The sequence below is a fragment of the Lepidochelys kempii genome, chromosome 9 (assembly GCF_965140285.1).
Source record: "Lepidochelys kempii isolate rLepKem1 chromosome 9, rLepKem1.hap1, whole genome shotgun sequence".
Lineage (NCBI taxonomy): Eukaryota > Metazoa > Chordata > Testudines > Cheloniidae > Lepidochelys > Lepidochelys kempii.
Window position 1 is genome coordinate 48,795,331 of NC_136388.1, and position 17,010 is coordinate 48,812,340.

Here is a 17,010-nt window from a genome sequence, read left to right on the forward strand (position 1 = left end):
CCCAGCCCAAGTTTTAGTTAGGGGTGTATAGAACAAGTCATGGACAGATCACAGTCCATGATTTTTTGTTTACTGCCCATGAGCTGTCCATGACTTTTACTAAAAATACCCATGACTAAAACGTAGCCTTACTTATCTCCCACCTTGTGAGCCTTCCTAAGAACGCTACAGACAGCCTGTGAGTGGTGGCTGCTGTGACTCTACAAGAACATGTGACCAGGCCACATGATGCTGGACTCCATCTTGGGATGTCAGTATTTTTCCACAGACTGGTTTGGGAACCAAGCTTTGGAACAAAGGGTTCCCGCCATATGCAAAAGCTATATAAGGCAGGGAATATCGTCTTCTGTGGTTCTTCACTCCCCGCACAAGACGATTCTGGGAAACACCTGAGGAACAAATACTGAACTGTGGGAAGTGCTGGACCCAGGCTAAAGGGATTTCTAGCCTGTGTATGAAACACCTGGGGATTCCAGGCTGCAAAGCCAAGTGTAGTTTGTGCCTTAAGAATCTATGAGTCTGCTTGTACCATCAGTTAGGGTGAGAGTGGATATGAATAGCAGATTATCTAGTATATTAATCTTAGGTTGCATTTTTGTTTATTTGCTAGGTAATCTGCTTTAATCTGTTTGCTAGCACTTATGATCACTTAAAAATCTATCTTTTGTAGTTAACTTTGTTTTGTTCTAATCTAAACCAGCTTTGACTGGAGTGCTTGGGAGAAATCTCTGCTTGGTTACCACAAGTGTACATTGCTTTCTTCACATTGAGGGAGAGGCAGACCAGGCATTATACCTATATTTGGCCAGGGCAGGATGGTACTGCTCCAGGGTCCCAGACTAGGAACCTGGTGGTTAGAGAGCCGTGTGTAACTGCAGCTGGGTGTATCCCTACCTGTATGAATGCTGGTGAAAGTGCAGGCTGAAGGGCTTTGCAGCTTGTCACAACAGTACAGTGTGAGAGGGAACCCAGGCTGGTGGGCTAGGGGGCTCAGTGTTACCCCATTTCCAGGTGGCACCCCTGGGGGAACCTGTCACAGTGGCATAGTTGTACAGGATCATATGCACAGCTTGTTGTTCTGAGTCAGATTTGCACTTTATACACTGGTGGCGATTTTAAGTGAGATTTAGAATAGAATATCAGGGTTGGAAGGGACCTCAGGAGGTCATCTAGTCCAACCCCCTGGTCAAAAGCAGGACCCATACCCAATTAAATCATCCCAGCCAGGGCTTTGTCAAGCGTGACCTTAAAAACTTCTAAGGAAGGAGATTCCACCACCTCCCTAGGCAACGCATTCCAGTGTTTCACCACCTTCCTAGTGAAAAAGTTTTTCCTAATATCCAACCTAAACCACCCCCTTTAAGTGTGGTGGCTGGAGAACAGTCAGAAGTTACCAGTTTGTCATTTTCTGTTTTCTTATTTTGGGCAAGGGAAGCCGGGACAGAAAGGCAGGAAAATGGGTGAGTGAAACTAGTAAGAAGTTGGAGCTGTGCAGATTGCAGGTAGAAGAGAAGGAAAAAGGACACATGAGACTTATGGAATTAAAACAGCTGGAAATTGAGACCGAGAATACCAGACAAGTAGCTGCACACCAAAGAGCCATGGAAACAGAGGATGCTAAGCAAAAAGCTGCACACCAGATAGTTTTGGAGCTGAAACAAAATGAGGCTGACAAAGAAATGGAGATCCAGAAATTAGCCATGGAGGACAAAGAAAAAGGGAAGAAGCACCAACAGGACTTTACAGAGAACCAGAACCCCCCCACACCAGTGAGTCCCACCTCTCCAAAAATCCACAAATGGGAATGGTTATGCTCTGCATAGAGGGAAACGGGATATTGCTGAATATTGTATCACCTTCAAAAGGCTGTGTGTATTTCATGAGATTCGTGAGGACCAAAATATGCCCACTTTAGCTGCAAAATTGTCTGGGATTGCTCTGGATATATTCAATAAGATACCAATTAGAGATGCTTCAGATTATGGTAAATTCAAGGAAATGGTTTTAAAACAGTTTCAGATTACACCTGAAACATGTAGAGTAAAATGTAGAAGCCTTGAGAGGGGTGCTGGGATGAGTAATGTGGCCTGTGTAAACCATATGAAAGATTTGATGGAAAAGTGGGTAAAGGGAAAAACTGTTACAAGTTTTGAAGGAATGGGTGATCTTGTTGCTCAGGAACATTCCCTGAGTATATATAGACATTATGTGAAACTAGTGTTTATGGGATAAAAAGGTGAAAACTGTTGAACTGTCTACTCTAGCTGATCAATTTGAGCAAACTCAAGCATCTTTTGCAAACAAACCACAGAAAGAGGAGTTTAAACCTGGTGGGAAGCAGAGTTCCCATTTTACTCCTGGGAAGGAGGATGGAGGGGAGTCTGGGTGCTCACTTCCCCAAATCCATTCCTCAAGTCCTTGTCCCAAATCTCCTGTAAAAACAGAGGAGCCCAGAAGTACTATCACTGTAATTCCACTGAGCACCTGAGGAATAAATGCCCTGTGCTGGGTGGTAACAGGCTGCAAGCAACTCATTGAAATGCTGCTACCCTGAGCACAGAGTTACCTCAGGCAATTGCCACTTATACAGATTTCAGAGTAGCAGTCGTGTTAGTCTGTATCCGCAAAAAGAAAAGGAGGACTTGTGGCACCTTAAAGACTAACAAATTTATTTGAGCATAAGCTTTTGTGAGCTACAGCTCACTTCGTTGGATGCATTCAGTGATGAATGTTAGTCTTTAAGGTGCCACAAGTCCTTCTTTTCTTTTTATCGTACAGAGTTTGTTAAAAGTAGCTTCTGTCCAGCCAGGCATCAAGCACATAAAGGCTGTCAGGATTAATGGCAGAGAACACGTGGGGTGGAAAGTCACTGGGCAGAAACTTCTGTGGTTAGGAGGAAAGTTACTGCCAGGGCAGATGGCAGAGCTTTTATTAGTGGGAGGTTACAAAATCCTTGTGCCTTTGGCTAAAGTGCATATAGAACCTGAGGATTTGGAAGCTGTATTGGCTGTGGCTGTGGTAAATGATAACCCGATTGCTTTGTTGCTGGGGAGTGATTTCTTCAATGTAGCTTGGAATGTCAAGGAGAAATTTTATGCTGGAACTTCAGAGGTAAAGAGTGAAGTCTCCGGAACTGCTGGAGGAATGGGAGAGTGTCTCTGATTCCTCTGCAGCAGTGGAAAACTGTATGCTTCCATGGGTGGGTGTGGTTGAGACCAGCTCCTGCACCTGGTAACCAAAGGCAGGGTCTCTTTTGGGGGGAACCCGTCACAAACACCTCTCCTTCCCCCCCCCCCCCCCCCGCCTGTCCTTCCCGAGCAAGATGTTCCCTTCTGTAGCAATATTCCAGTCATGTGTATTGTCCCGCCAAGTCTCTGTGATGCCAGCTATGTCATAGTTGTGATTATTCACTAGTATTTATAGTTCTTCCTATTTATTTCCCATATTTTTTGCATTAGTATACAGATATCTAAGATACTTATTTGATTTCCACACTGCTCCCTCTTGTTTCTCCTTTGTCCTTGCTATAATTGCCACATGCTCCCTTCAGATGTCCCTTCACCCATGTCCTCATGTTTTTGACTTACCTGTGAGCTTTTGTCTCCTGACCCCATTGAATTTAGCTTAAAGCCTTCTTCACTAGCTTAGCCAGGGTGGAACAAGGAATTGGGAATAGAAGATTGTTGCAATACCAGTATCTCCTTTCATTCACTGAGAGAAGAGGCAACAGGAACTATATTAAGAACTTCCATCTTCTGCTAAAGAGGTTTCCAGGAATCCCAGCATAACTGGATGGCACCATTGCCACAGTTCTCTCTTCCTTATTGGGAGGGTGAACTCTGGGTAAATAGAAGTTTTGTCATTTCATAAAAAGTTACTTTCAAGGGCCATATTGCCTCCTTAAGAGGAGAGGAATGCTCAACTTTTTTTGACATTGTCTGAAGGTGTAGGAATTTTTCAATTCTGGTAATTTTGTGGAGGTATCCATGGGGACATTTAGGTCTGATTTGTGTATTTTCAGTAGATATTGCTGCTATGTTTTCCAAAAGAGCTTGTTTGGAGGCCTAGCTTACCAGCACAAGTGTGCAGTGCATTTATTTGCCCTATAGGGTAATTTGTCTGTCTGATCAGTAAACACACTTTTGAAGTCCAGAGGCCAACTGAGATGGACTTTTGTATTGATGCAGTACTTGGGGTTCATGAAGTATTATCTGTAACAGTCAGGCTGCAGTCACCTCAAAGGGAAATCAGAAATTTAACACCTTAAAAATGAGCAGTTGATTTAACTGATTGCATACTGTGGTGTTGTACTATAAAACCATGTTGAGTAACGTCTTTTTTGAAAGCTTCTGATGTTCTGAACTTGATGGTCATTATGAGATGTATGCAGACTATGGTTATTAATTTATGTATTTGTGTATATAGAAAACTGTGCTCATATTCCATGGGGCAGCTTCAGCTGTATCTCACAGTAGAGTGGTGAAGCAGTCAGATAGGGAGAGGCACCTTCCAAACCAGTTATTTTCACAAAACCAACTTAAAATACCCATATATTGTCCAGCTCAGGAAAAGAAAATGATGGACCATTAGAGTTAATGGGGAGACATTGAGACATCCTGGCTAGAATTTACCTCACTCTGAATAATTATGAGTTATCATGCCAGGTGAGAGAGAGAGTTTAAAAAAAAAGGGGGTGGGTGGGAGGTGGGATCCTTTTTAAAAGGAAGCTTGAAACTGAAGTTGTCATCCAGAAATTGAGGGACCGCCTCTAGGAGGGAAGCTGTCCATGAATGTAGGATCCCTCATATAGCTAGGGGTATGCTGAGAAATTGTTGAAAGGCAATAAATAACTTGTATTTTATCTTCAGGTACCTATGCCGGGAGAAGGTATTTGATAGTAGAGGGCTCCATAATCTAGCAGACAGAAACATAACAAGATCCAATGGCTGGAAGTTGAAGCCAGACAAATTCAAACTGCAATATTTTCTAGTCTGTGTCCTTGTGGTTCTTCCCTGAACTCTTTCTGTTCTTCTTTGAGTGGTTGCAGACACGTATTCCATTCGTGTGCGGGCACCCAGCACACACAAGCCAGAGAACTTTGCCTAGGAGTACCTGTAGAGGTGGCACTTAACATAAGAATGGCCATACTGGGTCAGACCAAAGGTCCATCCAGCCCAGTATCCTGTCTTCCAACAGTGGCCAGTGCCAGGTGCCCCAGAGGGAATGAACAGAACAGATAATCATCAAGTGATCCATCCCTGTCACCCATCCCCAGCTTCTGACAAACAGAGGCTAGGGACACCATCCCTGCCTATCCTGGATAATAGCCATTGATGGACATGTCTTCCATGAATTTATCGAGTTCTTTTTTGAACCCTGTTTTAGATTTGGCCTTCACAACATCCTCTGGCAAAGAGTTCCACAGGTTGACTGTGTGTTGTGTGAAGAAATACTTCCTTTTGTTTTAAACCTGCTGCCTATTAAATTCATTTGGTGACCCCCTAGTTCTTGAGTAGTTTTGAATCATCCACAAATTTTGCCACCTTACAGTTATTTCCTTTTTCCAGATCATTTATGAATATGTTGAATTGTACTGGTCCCAGTACAGACCCTTGGGGGATGCCACTATTTACCTTTCTCCATTCTGAAAACTGACCTTTTATTCGTACCCTTTGTTTCCTATCTTTTAACCAGTTTCTGATCCATGAGGGGACCTTCCCTTTTATCCCATGACAGCTTACTTTGCTTAAGAGCTCTTGGTGATGGATCTTGTCAAAGGCTTTCTGAAAATCTAAGTACACTGTATCGACTGGATCCCTCTTGTCCACATTCTAGTTGACCCCCTCAAAAAATTCTAGTAGTTTGGAGAGGCATGATTTCCCTTTATAAAAATCATGTTGACTCTTCCACAACAAATTATCTTCCTTATACCCCCTTCATGTTTTCATTTGTCAGTGCTTCTTCCCTCTGTACTGTTTCCATTTTGACTTCCCTAATTTTAACCTTTGATTTTCAATTTCTGTTTTAACCCTTCCCACTTTGTACAGATGTAGCTCTCTTGGTTAGTGCATTAGGGACATTGCATCGTGTGTCACCACATTGAGATGAATGTGGTGTTTAAGGGGCAATGCTGATATTGTTTTGCTTGGCACTGTTTTCTAAAGGCTGGATTAATGGGCATCAGCAGATCAGATTATGTTGAAATTTTTCTCTGCAATATAGAAAAGTTTTAAACACAACATTGTTTTAGAACTGTGAGTACAGCAATTGTAATGAGTCTAAAATCTCAGTTCATATTCTTTGCACACCTATGATTTTTCTCATGACCTCGTTCATCACTGAACACTATACAGGCAATTCATACCGCTGTAAATAGGAAGTCCCTCTTATGTTACCCTGACAGCCTATGCCAGTTGGTCTGCTCTAATAACCTTCTTTTCTTTTTCCTCTTAGGAAATTTGCTACAGGATCCTATTGCTCCCACCAACTCCACGTGTCAGCATTATGTCTGCAAAACTTGTAAAGGCAAGAAGATGATGATGAAACCATCATGTAGTTGGTGCAAAGACTATGAACAGTTTGAGGAAAATAAACAGCTGAGCATTCTAGTGAACTGCTACAAAAAGCTGTGTGAATACATAACACAGACTCCATTGGCACGAGATATAATACAAGCAGTTGACTGTTCTGCAGATCTTTTGGCTTTGCTCAAAGATGGATCACCACTCCATGAAGACACAGAAAAAACTTCTGATGCAGCCATGCCTTTGTGTTTGACACATTCTCCATTACCTTCAACCTCAGAACATGCTAATGATCCTCAAGCTAGTTTTTCTTCAATGCCTGAAAGCACACATAATATTGATATTAGAGGTTCTGTTATCAATGGGTTGCCCAATTGTAATGGGCTTTCAGTGGATAAACTTGGAGTAAATATTCCTTCCCCTGAACATGCAAATACAATTGATGTGTGTAGTACTGGAGAGTACATAAAAACTGAGGATATCTCTAGCAGTCTTCAGCCTGTGTGTGACACAGTTTCTACTAGTGACTTGTGTACATCAGGCCTTGACATCTGCAGTTTCAATGAAGATATAAAACCTGGCTCACTGTTGCTTAGTGTTGAGGAAGTTCTCCGAAGCTTAGAAACTGTTTCAAGCACTGAAGTTTGTAGTTCTGATTTGCAGCCCAGCTTGGAAGCCACCGTATCCAATGGTCCTTTCCTGCAGCTTTCTCCCCCACCTCTTAGCCATAATGTTTTCATGTCCACAGGTGCTTCTCCTCATGGGATCTCATGTACAGCAGCAACACCTAAGGTAGTTAAGTTAAACCGAAAGCGATCTCGATCAGAAAGTGACAGCGAAAAGGTTCAGCCACTACCCATTTCCAGCATCATCTGTGGCCCAACGTTGGGAGCATCAGCTCCAGTAACAGTGAAACAGGAAAATAAGATGTCTTTGCAGCCTGTAGCAACTGTACCCAATGGAGGCAGTACTCCTAAAATAAGTAAAACTGTACTCCTGCCTAATAAAAGCATGAAAAAGAATCTAGAACATGCCCCCAAGAAATCTCACCCGAAAGCCAAACCAGGAATACTGAAAACAAAAGACAAAGCAAAGGAAAAGGTTGCTAGCAGCAATGTTATGCCAGGAAGTCCGACAAAAACTGCATACAAAAAGCCACAAGAAAAGAAAGGGTGTAAATGTGGTCGCGCCACCCAAAATCCAAGTGTTCTTACATGCCGTGGCCAACGCTGCCCTTGCTACTCTAACCGTAAAGCCTGCTTAGACTGTATATGCCGTGGCTGCCAAAACTCATATATGGCTAATGGGGAGAAGAAGCTGGAAGCATTTGCAGTGCCAGAAAAGGCCTTGGAACAGACTAGGCTTACTTTGGGCATTAATGTGACAAGCATTGTGCGCAGTGCCAGCACAAGTACCAGTGTAATTAATATGACAGCGTCACCAGTAACTACATTTTTAGCTGCCAGTACACACGATGATAAAAGTTTGGATGAAGCTATAGACATGAGATATGACTGTTAAATCATTTTTTTGTCTCTTCCCTGCCCTTAGTAGGGGAACTGCTACAGTTTTAAGGCAGCTATGGTTCTGTTTAACTTGCCGAAGCTCCTGCCTATAGATCACTTGTATCAAGTGTTTTTCATTGCTATGTTATGTGTGTTAGTGTCTGGGAAATAGTTTGCGGATAATGGAGGAGTTACCCTAAAACTGTCCTTAGATCTCACAGCACCTCATAGTTTGAGATCAGATGCTGATGTAAATGGTTTTAATACAAGATGACCTTTGGCAAGGAACATATTAACCTCATTGTACCAGTTAATGCTTTGTGCTCAATTAAAGCTTCCGATTAAATGTAAGGAAGTGATATCTAGTCAGTCCATCAAAGTTGTGCTAGTTTATGATTTGTGAAAATAACTACCAATTACACTGCCATAGGAGTCAGTGTTGCTAGCAAATCACATCCCATTCCTGTTGAAAGTACAGTATTAGCTGAGGAATGTAGTCTTTGAATGACCCATCTTTTTTGATCATGAGTGTTGGTTCTCTAGAGCATGGAACAGTTACAAATCAATTTCATGGAAAGAGAAGTTGTCCCTCATTGGAATTGGCTAAGAAGTAACTGCAATTAGCTGGAGTCAATTGTAAGGTGGCTTTCCCTCCAGATCCTGCTCAAGTCTCTCTGTAATCACTTCATTCACTTTTTCTAAAAAACGTACAGGTAGGTGTGTGTCTGGTATATTTTATGCCCTGTGGCACTAACTCCATTCATCTTTGGCATGTTGCTGTTCACTTAATCCTGAGAGGGGAAACAACTAATAAACAAAGAAGGGCCAAACACCACATATGTAAACTCATTGATTTCAGTGGGAGTTGTTGCATGTAGTATCTGAGAAGAATTTGACCCTAGGTTACAAATATAAAAAATAAATCTGGGCTGGGTTAAAATCTTTGTCCATTGGTACCCCCCCACCCCAAAAAAACCAAAAACAACAAAACATAGTGGTTTATACAGCCTTTACCTACCATTGGTTTCTCTCTTCTTCACTTAAAGATATAAATGAGGTTAACCCTGTATTCTGATGCACTTGGGATCTATTTACCCTAGGAATATGGCCCATTGTTACTTGCTTCCCCTCAGTCAGGAAAGAGAACTGATGGGTAAACAGGATCAAGTTATTCTCAGTACTCATTAGGTAAAGTATGCTACACAGCTTATTCCACCAAGTGTTCAGCTCACTCTTCTACATTCGATATGCCCAACTGGTTGGTTTCCAGTTAATCCCTGAAAATAAGGAAATAGTTCAAAGAAGGCTTTTTGCATTTTGCACAACATTACAGCAGTTTTAAGATTTTTTTTATGCCATTCCAAAGAAGTCAGACTTCCTCATGATGCAGAGATATCTCATCTTTAAATGGTATAGCACAAATAAAAGATGGTATGACTAGTATACAAAGCATTATCCTTCTAATTTAAAAGACAGTTACTATTATAACAGCATGTCTAAAGAGAAACAGTGCTAAAATTTTTCAAATTCCATTTTTGGCAGCCATATTCTTATTAATTAAATGAAATCTCCAGTGAATTATGACATAATGTTGGATATATTTTGATTGTGCACAAAGCACGTACAATGATGGTTACCTGTCTAAGAAATAAGCAAAAACTTTTTGGACACAAATCAAATGACACCACCTTTTGTTTTTGTAGTGTACTTTGGTGTCATTTTCTGTGAATGTGGTCAGATAATTTTTTTCGTTTTGTTTTGTATTCCCCCCCGTCTTTTTTGTGGGGTCGGGTAGGGTGGGGTGTTAAAGCCATAGGATGAAAAATGTGATGTATGTGTCCAGTCTGTACTATTTTGTTTTTGTTTTGCAAGAAGAGTTGAAAAATATTTTTGATAACGAGAGTAAATGGTGGAAAATGCTTCTTAGTATTCTTGTCTTTATTTGCCAATCCAAGTACCTGAATTCTCTGTTTTTAACCCTCATGAGGTTTAATGATGTCCTATTAAAACATATTTAGTTAAATTTGTATGTGATTTTGTGTGTTGACCAAGAGGATCCTACTATTTTCTACTTTGGTGGTTTGACTTTGACCTACTCGTGTAAATCTGTGTTTATTATTCCACTACATGTAAGTAAAGTAATCAAGTGACAAACGGATTTTAGTGGAGTTTGAGTAACATGGGTAGTAGCTTCTGAACACTTCCGCAAAGCTATTAAGTTTTGCTGAGATTGTTGTTAGTACATTTATTTGTACTCTAAACTATATACTTCAGTACACATTCCTCAATGTAGGAGTAGTTTGGAATTATTTATTTTTTACTGTTTCATTAAGTGAAGTTCCAGTTGTTGGCGATTTAGGTGAAGTGTGTTTTGGAACCATTGATAGGAGACCCCTGATCATTAATGTAACATTGCTAAATGGTAAATTCAGGTTGTTTTAAAACCAAGTTTCCTTTTATGCTACCACGTTCTTGAAATGTGTATTAAAATGTAAATTGATTAATAAATGTTAGTTTTCTAATTCTATTTTGTAACTGCTGAGGGCATCAGTGTGGCATGTATGAATGCTTTTTAGTTTTCAGAAGAAAATTGTTTCTTCATAATTTAAAATTAGCTTTTGTTTCTTTTCATTTTCTGCCTCCCCTGTATGTTGAGGAGTAAATTAAGCAGTGGAAAAGGATTATGAGTTTGGAGGAGAGAACTTCAGTGAAATAATTGCATTGGTCCTGTCTCTTTAGGACCATTTAAAGCAACCTAAATACTAGCTTAAATGGTCTTTACCTTCATGCTGGCTGTTTTTTGCCTGTCTACACTAGTGAGTACCACAATTGCTATTACAAGTGTCGCTGCCCCCATGGAGTGGTGCAATAATGGGAAACCTTGAAGGCTGTGCTAGTGTAAATAAGACCACTTGGGGCTACCCTGCATTTGGTAAGTGTGTGCTCTTTCTCTCTCGCCTCAGAGTTTCTGCAGTAATGCATTACTCTTGCAAACTTCCTTCATATTCTCTAGTTTTAGAACTGCATCAGCAACAAAATGTAGCCGGTGAAGGATCACTATCTTCAAAGATATTTCTGATGTAAGCTGCTTCTTAGCTGAGAGCATGCTGCACGAATTGGAAGATCAAAAACTTTTTTTCAAAAATTGGATCAGTAACTTGTCTGTCCTTTTCTGGGATGTGTAATATTTCTCTTGGAAAGTGCAGTTCATGTGATACAAAATGAATGTGGTGTTCACATCCATACCATCTGAATACAAGAGAGAATCCTTTGTCAAGGAATAGACACATTAAAACATTTTCCATGAATCAAACTACTATTTATATATAACAAATTTGTCAAAGTTGCAAGTGCATCTAGTTTGGCTAGACTGTCAATTTATTATTTTTACGGTAACAAAAGTATGCTTCATGTACACTTCAAAAGTATGTTTAAAGAAACCTAAAGAAAAAAGACCGCAGTGGTCTTACATTTATCTAATTGTAAAAAGGCACCAAGAGGGAGAGAGACAAATAGGGTAGATGAAGTAGTAAGTTGATATGCACAGGTGCAGTTTGGGCATTTGCAGGTCATGAAATTCTGTTACGTATAAATAACTTCTGAGTGTTTTTTCACCTTGTAGCTGATATGGCAAAGGTGAGTTTTAAGAGGGATTAAAATGAGGCGATGATGGCGGCTTGATAAGTGGACATTGTGAATATGTTCCATGCTGGAAGGACAGTGTGTGGAAAAGAATGTGTGGGATTAGGAGAAAGAAACTAAGGTAGATGTTGAACTGAGCTTGAATTGGAGGGGGAAGAAGGGGCTGGGTCTCATTATTTTTAGGCACTACCCAGATTTTGATTCATTCAAAGAGTTGGGGGGGGGGATTTGGCCCCCTTCTCCCTTTGTGGCCAGCAGCAGGGTCAGGAGCTACTGGGAGAACAGCAGCAGCAGGTGCTGCCTCCCCATGGTAGGGGGAGCTGGAGTGCAGTAAGGGAAGAGTACATCACAACTGGTCCTCTTGTCCAGACTTGGTACTTCACTGATGTATCCCAGGCTCCGACAACCCAGTCTGGAAAAGCCCCTGCATCCTGGCAAGAAGTGATAGGTGCTATCTAGTGCCTTGGCCAGCTGCTTGACAGAGATCAGTTCCCACCGTTCCTCCAGCAACAGGGCTGAGGGGAAGAGAAGGGAAAGGGGGTCAGAAATTGGGCGAGCTGGTGCCAGAGGGGAGGTTGTAGACTGGTTGAATTGGGAGGAGAGGGGACCTGGCATCCACAAGGGGGAAATTGGACAGAGAACTGGTAGTTGCAGGTAGAAGGGGTGCACTGTGGTAGGTGCACAAGTGGAAGTTACATGAGGGGAGCAGGCAGGGCAGAGGACAGTGGGTAATGGGTAGGGGAGTTGGGGGTGTTAGAGGTAGGGGCAGAAGGTGGGGGATTATGCAGTAAGGATAGGCAGGGGGAGGGCTGGAGAGGAGGAGGGTCAGTAAGTGGCAGTTAACAGGAAAAGGGGGCAGTTTAGGGGTAGGGAGGCATCGGGGCAGAAAGGGGAGTTGGGGCAGAGAGGAGAAGGCAGTCTCAGTGCAGCTGAGTTCGGCTTTGCAGCACCAAAGTGCTAGCACAGGAGTCTGCCAAGGGATACTCTGGCACCTCAGTCCTGCTGCCTCCAGGGCCAACCATATTCATTAAGGGCCCCGTTCATTATGGTCAACCCCTACTTTTCCCCCCAGAATTTGATCATTGGTGTTGAGGCTGATGACATTTTGACATTTGTGGATCAGTCAATGGTGGGGCAATGCCCCGGCAGACTGAGTCACGGATACAGATCAAGTTTCAAATGAGCAAGGTCCCTAAACATGTGAATGAGAAGTTTGACCTTGATGACCAGGGTAATGGGAAGAGTTGCAGCTTAAAAGATGTGGGCAATGTGATCTGAATGACTTTGAGAGAGAGGATTTTTGGACAACACGAGGGGAACATGTGATCAATAATCCCCATGCTATGACCCCTCAGTAGAATGAATTACTTCTAATTTGAAAAACAAACCAATGCAAAGTAAAACAACAAAGGTAAAACCATGCTAGCACAAGTGATCTCCACGCTACCTCTTTGATGAATTTCAGAACCTTTGCTATTAAGTCTCTAATTCCTGCAATCATCATCTAATTATACATAAAAAGCAGGTTAAAATACATACAGATTAAATTGCAAACATTGTTTAAATGTATAGTTCTTACAGTAGTTTGTGTTCTTTATTGAAGCTCACTTTGATTGCATGAATTTAAGATACTGTGATTTTAAAAACAGCATACTTTTCAAGTTGCCTGTACAAGTGGTACCCTCGGTACCGAGCAAGCATCGGAGACTGACATCTACAATGCTTGCAGTGTGCCTACCATCATGGTACCACTGACTCCAGCTATGATGACCTCAGCTATGACATTGGTACCAGCGTCCTTTCCAGCACAGTAGGAGTTCCTGTACTTGAGGGACATCTCAGTGTTGGAAGAGCCAGAGTCCCCATTATCAGGTACCAAGCAAGCATCTTTTGGTACTGAAACCTCAGTCTCTGAGTAGCCATTCCATGTCACAGGACTTTCCTCCAATCTCCTTGGCTGCCCTCATGTGGAGGAAGAGGACTGCCAACCAGTCTCCTCGATTTCTGAGGTGTTCTTCTACATACCCCTTTGGGACTCCGCTTTTGTGCAGGAAGGACTTTGCACATCATCAAGGATAGTGGAACCAACCTTGTATGCCACCCTTGCTTCTTTATGGACCCCACAGTGGCCATATTGGGACCCATTGGCTGCCTATCAACAGCAATTTAACAGACCACCAGTACCATCCCTCAAAGAGACCGGGGTTTCACATTCTTCCTCTACCCATCCATGACAGGAGGAGACATTTCAAGAGCAGGAGGCTAGGGCATATGAGGAAGTCATTTCTGAGACTCCCATTTCATCATCACCAGACGAAGCAGTTATTTCTTCCACGGCCAACAACTTCAGGCAGTTTCAGAACCTCATTAGAAGGCTACCTGACATCCTACAGATCCCTCTGGAGGAGGTCAAAAATCTGCAACACAAGTTGCTAGATATTTTGAAGTCAGCAACACTCTCCAGAGTGGTGCTATCTATTAATGAAGCTCTCCTGGATCCAGCTAAGATGGTATGGTAGATGCCAGTCACTGTTCCACCAATGTGCAAAAGGGCAAATAAGTGTTAGAGGCTCCTTAAGGATTCTGACTTTTTATTTCCCTGTCTCCCACCTAACTCCAGAGTCGTGAATGAACAGGGGAGGCAGCACATTTTGAGAACTATTCCCTATGACAAGGACCAAAAGCAACTGAATGTCTTTGGATGAAAATGTTACTAGTTCGGAACTGTGCAATTCCAGATCATGATCAGGCTGTCATAGCCAAATATAAATTGTTGATCCCAGGTCTACACTACCACTTAGTTCCCTATATCTTATGTCTGTGAATAAGCAGCCCCACACACACACCCTGAGCAACATATGTTTCACCAACCTAAGTACTGGTGTGGACAGTGCTGTGCCCACCGACATAGCTACCATCTCTTGTGAAGGTGGATTTATTATGCCAACGGGAGAGCTTTCTCCCATCAGCGTAGAGCATCTTCACCAGTGGTGCGGCTGCACCGATGTTGGGCTTCTAGTGTAGACTAGTTGTAATTGCAATAATCTCATGGCTTTTATGGAACAGCAGCCACACAACTGCAGGAAGCAATTCCAGTACATAGTTGCGGAGGGTCAGCTATTGGCCAGAACATCTCTCCAGACATCCCTAACTGCTGTGCACACTGCTTCCAGATCCATCTCCGTGGTGGTAGCTGTGCTCTGGGCATCTTGGCTTCAACTTTCAGGGTTTCTGAGAGATTCAGAACACTGTAGAGGACTTCCCCTTTGGTCTAAGCTTTTCTCAGAGACCATGAATGACTCCCTTCACACCCTGAAGGACTCCAGGGCTACCTTACGTTCCTTGGGCATTTACACACCTGTGAACAAGAAATGTTTCAGCAGGTCAGACTGCCCAGAGATCACACCTTGCTCAGTTCTTGGAGTACCACAGACATGCAGAAACCCCTGCAGCGAGAGACTGGTTTCAAAGGAAGAGAGCCACTCAACCACCCTCCATGACCACCCCTAAACAGCAGTTTTGATAGGTTGGTTGAGGCTGTGAATCCTCCGACTCCTCTGACTTTACAATTGCATCCTGTAGCCTATCTCCCACCCTTTGGGGACCGCCTTGTCCATTTCCACCAGGCTTGAGAGCAGATCACCATGGACCAATGGGTCTTAAAAGTCATAACATCGGTCATAAACATCCAGTTTATGTCACTCCCTCCCTTCCACGCTTGTCTCTCTTCAGGCACTCCTCTCACGAGCTTCTACTAAGAGAAGAGATGGACTCTCTCTTCCTTGTAAGAGCAATAGAATTGGTTCCTTCCTCTTACAGGGATGGGGTTCTACTCGAAATACCTCCTAGTGCCAAAGGAGGATGGAAGTTGGAGGCTGATTTTTAGATCTAAGAGAGCTGAACAAGTTTGTGAAGCCTCAAAGTTCAAGATGGTGACTCGAGCAATGATAATTCCTTCACTAGAGGAAAGGGATTGGTTTTCATCCCTCAATCTACATGACTCCTATTTCTATAATATTATACATGCGTCACACAGGAAATAGTAGTTCACCATAGGCCAAGATCTTTTCCAGTACCGAGTGCTTTTCTTTGGTCTATCTTGGCCCAAAGAGTGTTTTCAAAGGTGCTAGGAGTAGTGGCAGCTTACCAGCTGCAGGAAGTTATTCCTGTCTTTCCACAGTTCAGCTGTTCCTTTTGAGACAATATTATCAATCTAGAAGACCCTAGCTCTCTTCCAAGAGTTGGGCATACAGCTGAATGTAAAGAAATCCACACTTGTACTGTTACAAAGGATATGGGTTATAACTGTATTTGGACACAGTGACACCCAGAGCATGTGTCCGTTTAGACATATTTGTGACCCCATGAGGACTGGTTGGAACAATTCAGGGAAGCCCTTGGACCACAATAAAGAACTGTCCTCAACTTCTTGGCCATACGGCAGCTTGCACTTTTGTGACCAGTCATGCAAGGTTACACCTTTGCTGTTCCCAAGGTTGGTTGAAAACTGCCTATTCTCTGACCAGGGACACCTGGGACAGGTAGGGGGGAGTCCCCTTGCACATAAAGAACTCTCTAAACTGGTGGAAGGAGCAATTCCATGTCTGTGTGGGTGTCCCTTTCTGTCACCCAACCCCATCAGTGACTCTAACAACTGCCACATCCCTTTTAGGGTGGAGAGCCCACTTCAACATCCTGACAGTTCAGGTCGAGTCAGATGGACAGTTCATGAAACCAGTCTCCACATCAACCTGTTGGAGCTCAGGGCAATAGGGAACGATTGCCTCAATTTCTTGCCTCTCATCAGGGAGAAGATTATTAGCATCATGATGGATGATGTCCTGCATGTTTTACATCAACAAGCAGGGAGGAGCAAGATCCCCCTCCTTGTGCACCAAAGCAATAAAACTCTGGAACTGGTGTGTAGCCCCCCACATCCAGATTTCAGCAGTCTACTTCCCAGGCATCTGGAACACCACTGCCAATGCCCTCAGCAGACACTTTGTCCACAACTGACATTCAAGTCCTCCAAAACATATTCCAGAGATTGATCTTTTTGCCACCTCTGAGAACATCAAGACCCCTCTCTTCTGTTCAATGGGAGCCTGGTTCACTGCTCCCTTGGAGATGCTTTCCTTCTACTGTGGAAGAGGCTGTTCTATGCCTTTCCTCCAATGCCCATAATTCGAAGAGCAATGAAAAAGATCAGGCAGGGGAAGGCCAGAATTATCCTTGTAGAACATACCTGGCCAAGGCAAGCTTGGTACCCTTATCTGCTTCAACTCTGTGTCCACCTGCTGACCAAGATTCCTACCATCCTTCATATATGGGGGCTATTA

General features: G+C 42.8%; 1 protein-coding gene across 5 annotated transcripts in view; it reads left to right on the forward strand.

Moving 5' to 3' along the window:
• MSL2 (MSL complex subunit 2) overlaps positions 1 to 10,808 on the forward strand; it is a 34,929-nt gene extending 24,121 nt beyond the window's left edge. For 2 of the 5 annotated variants that reach the window (XM_078854190.1, XM_073360231.2), the window contains exon 3: positions 6,454 to 10,808. In XM_078854190.1, the coding sequence (XP_078710316.1) occupies positions 6,454 to 8,045 (1,592 nt within the window). In that variant the 3' untranslated portion in view covers positions 8,046 to 10,808. Of the gene's footprint in view, positions 1 to 1,678; positions 1,770 to 6,453 lie in introns of those variants that run through there. The other 3 variants (XM_073360232.2, XM_073360235.2, XM_073360233.2) reach the window with 2 other exon arrangements.
• Positions 10,809 to 17,010: the final 6,202 nt, after the last annotated feature.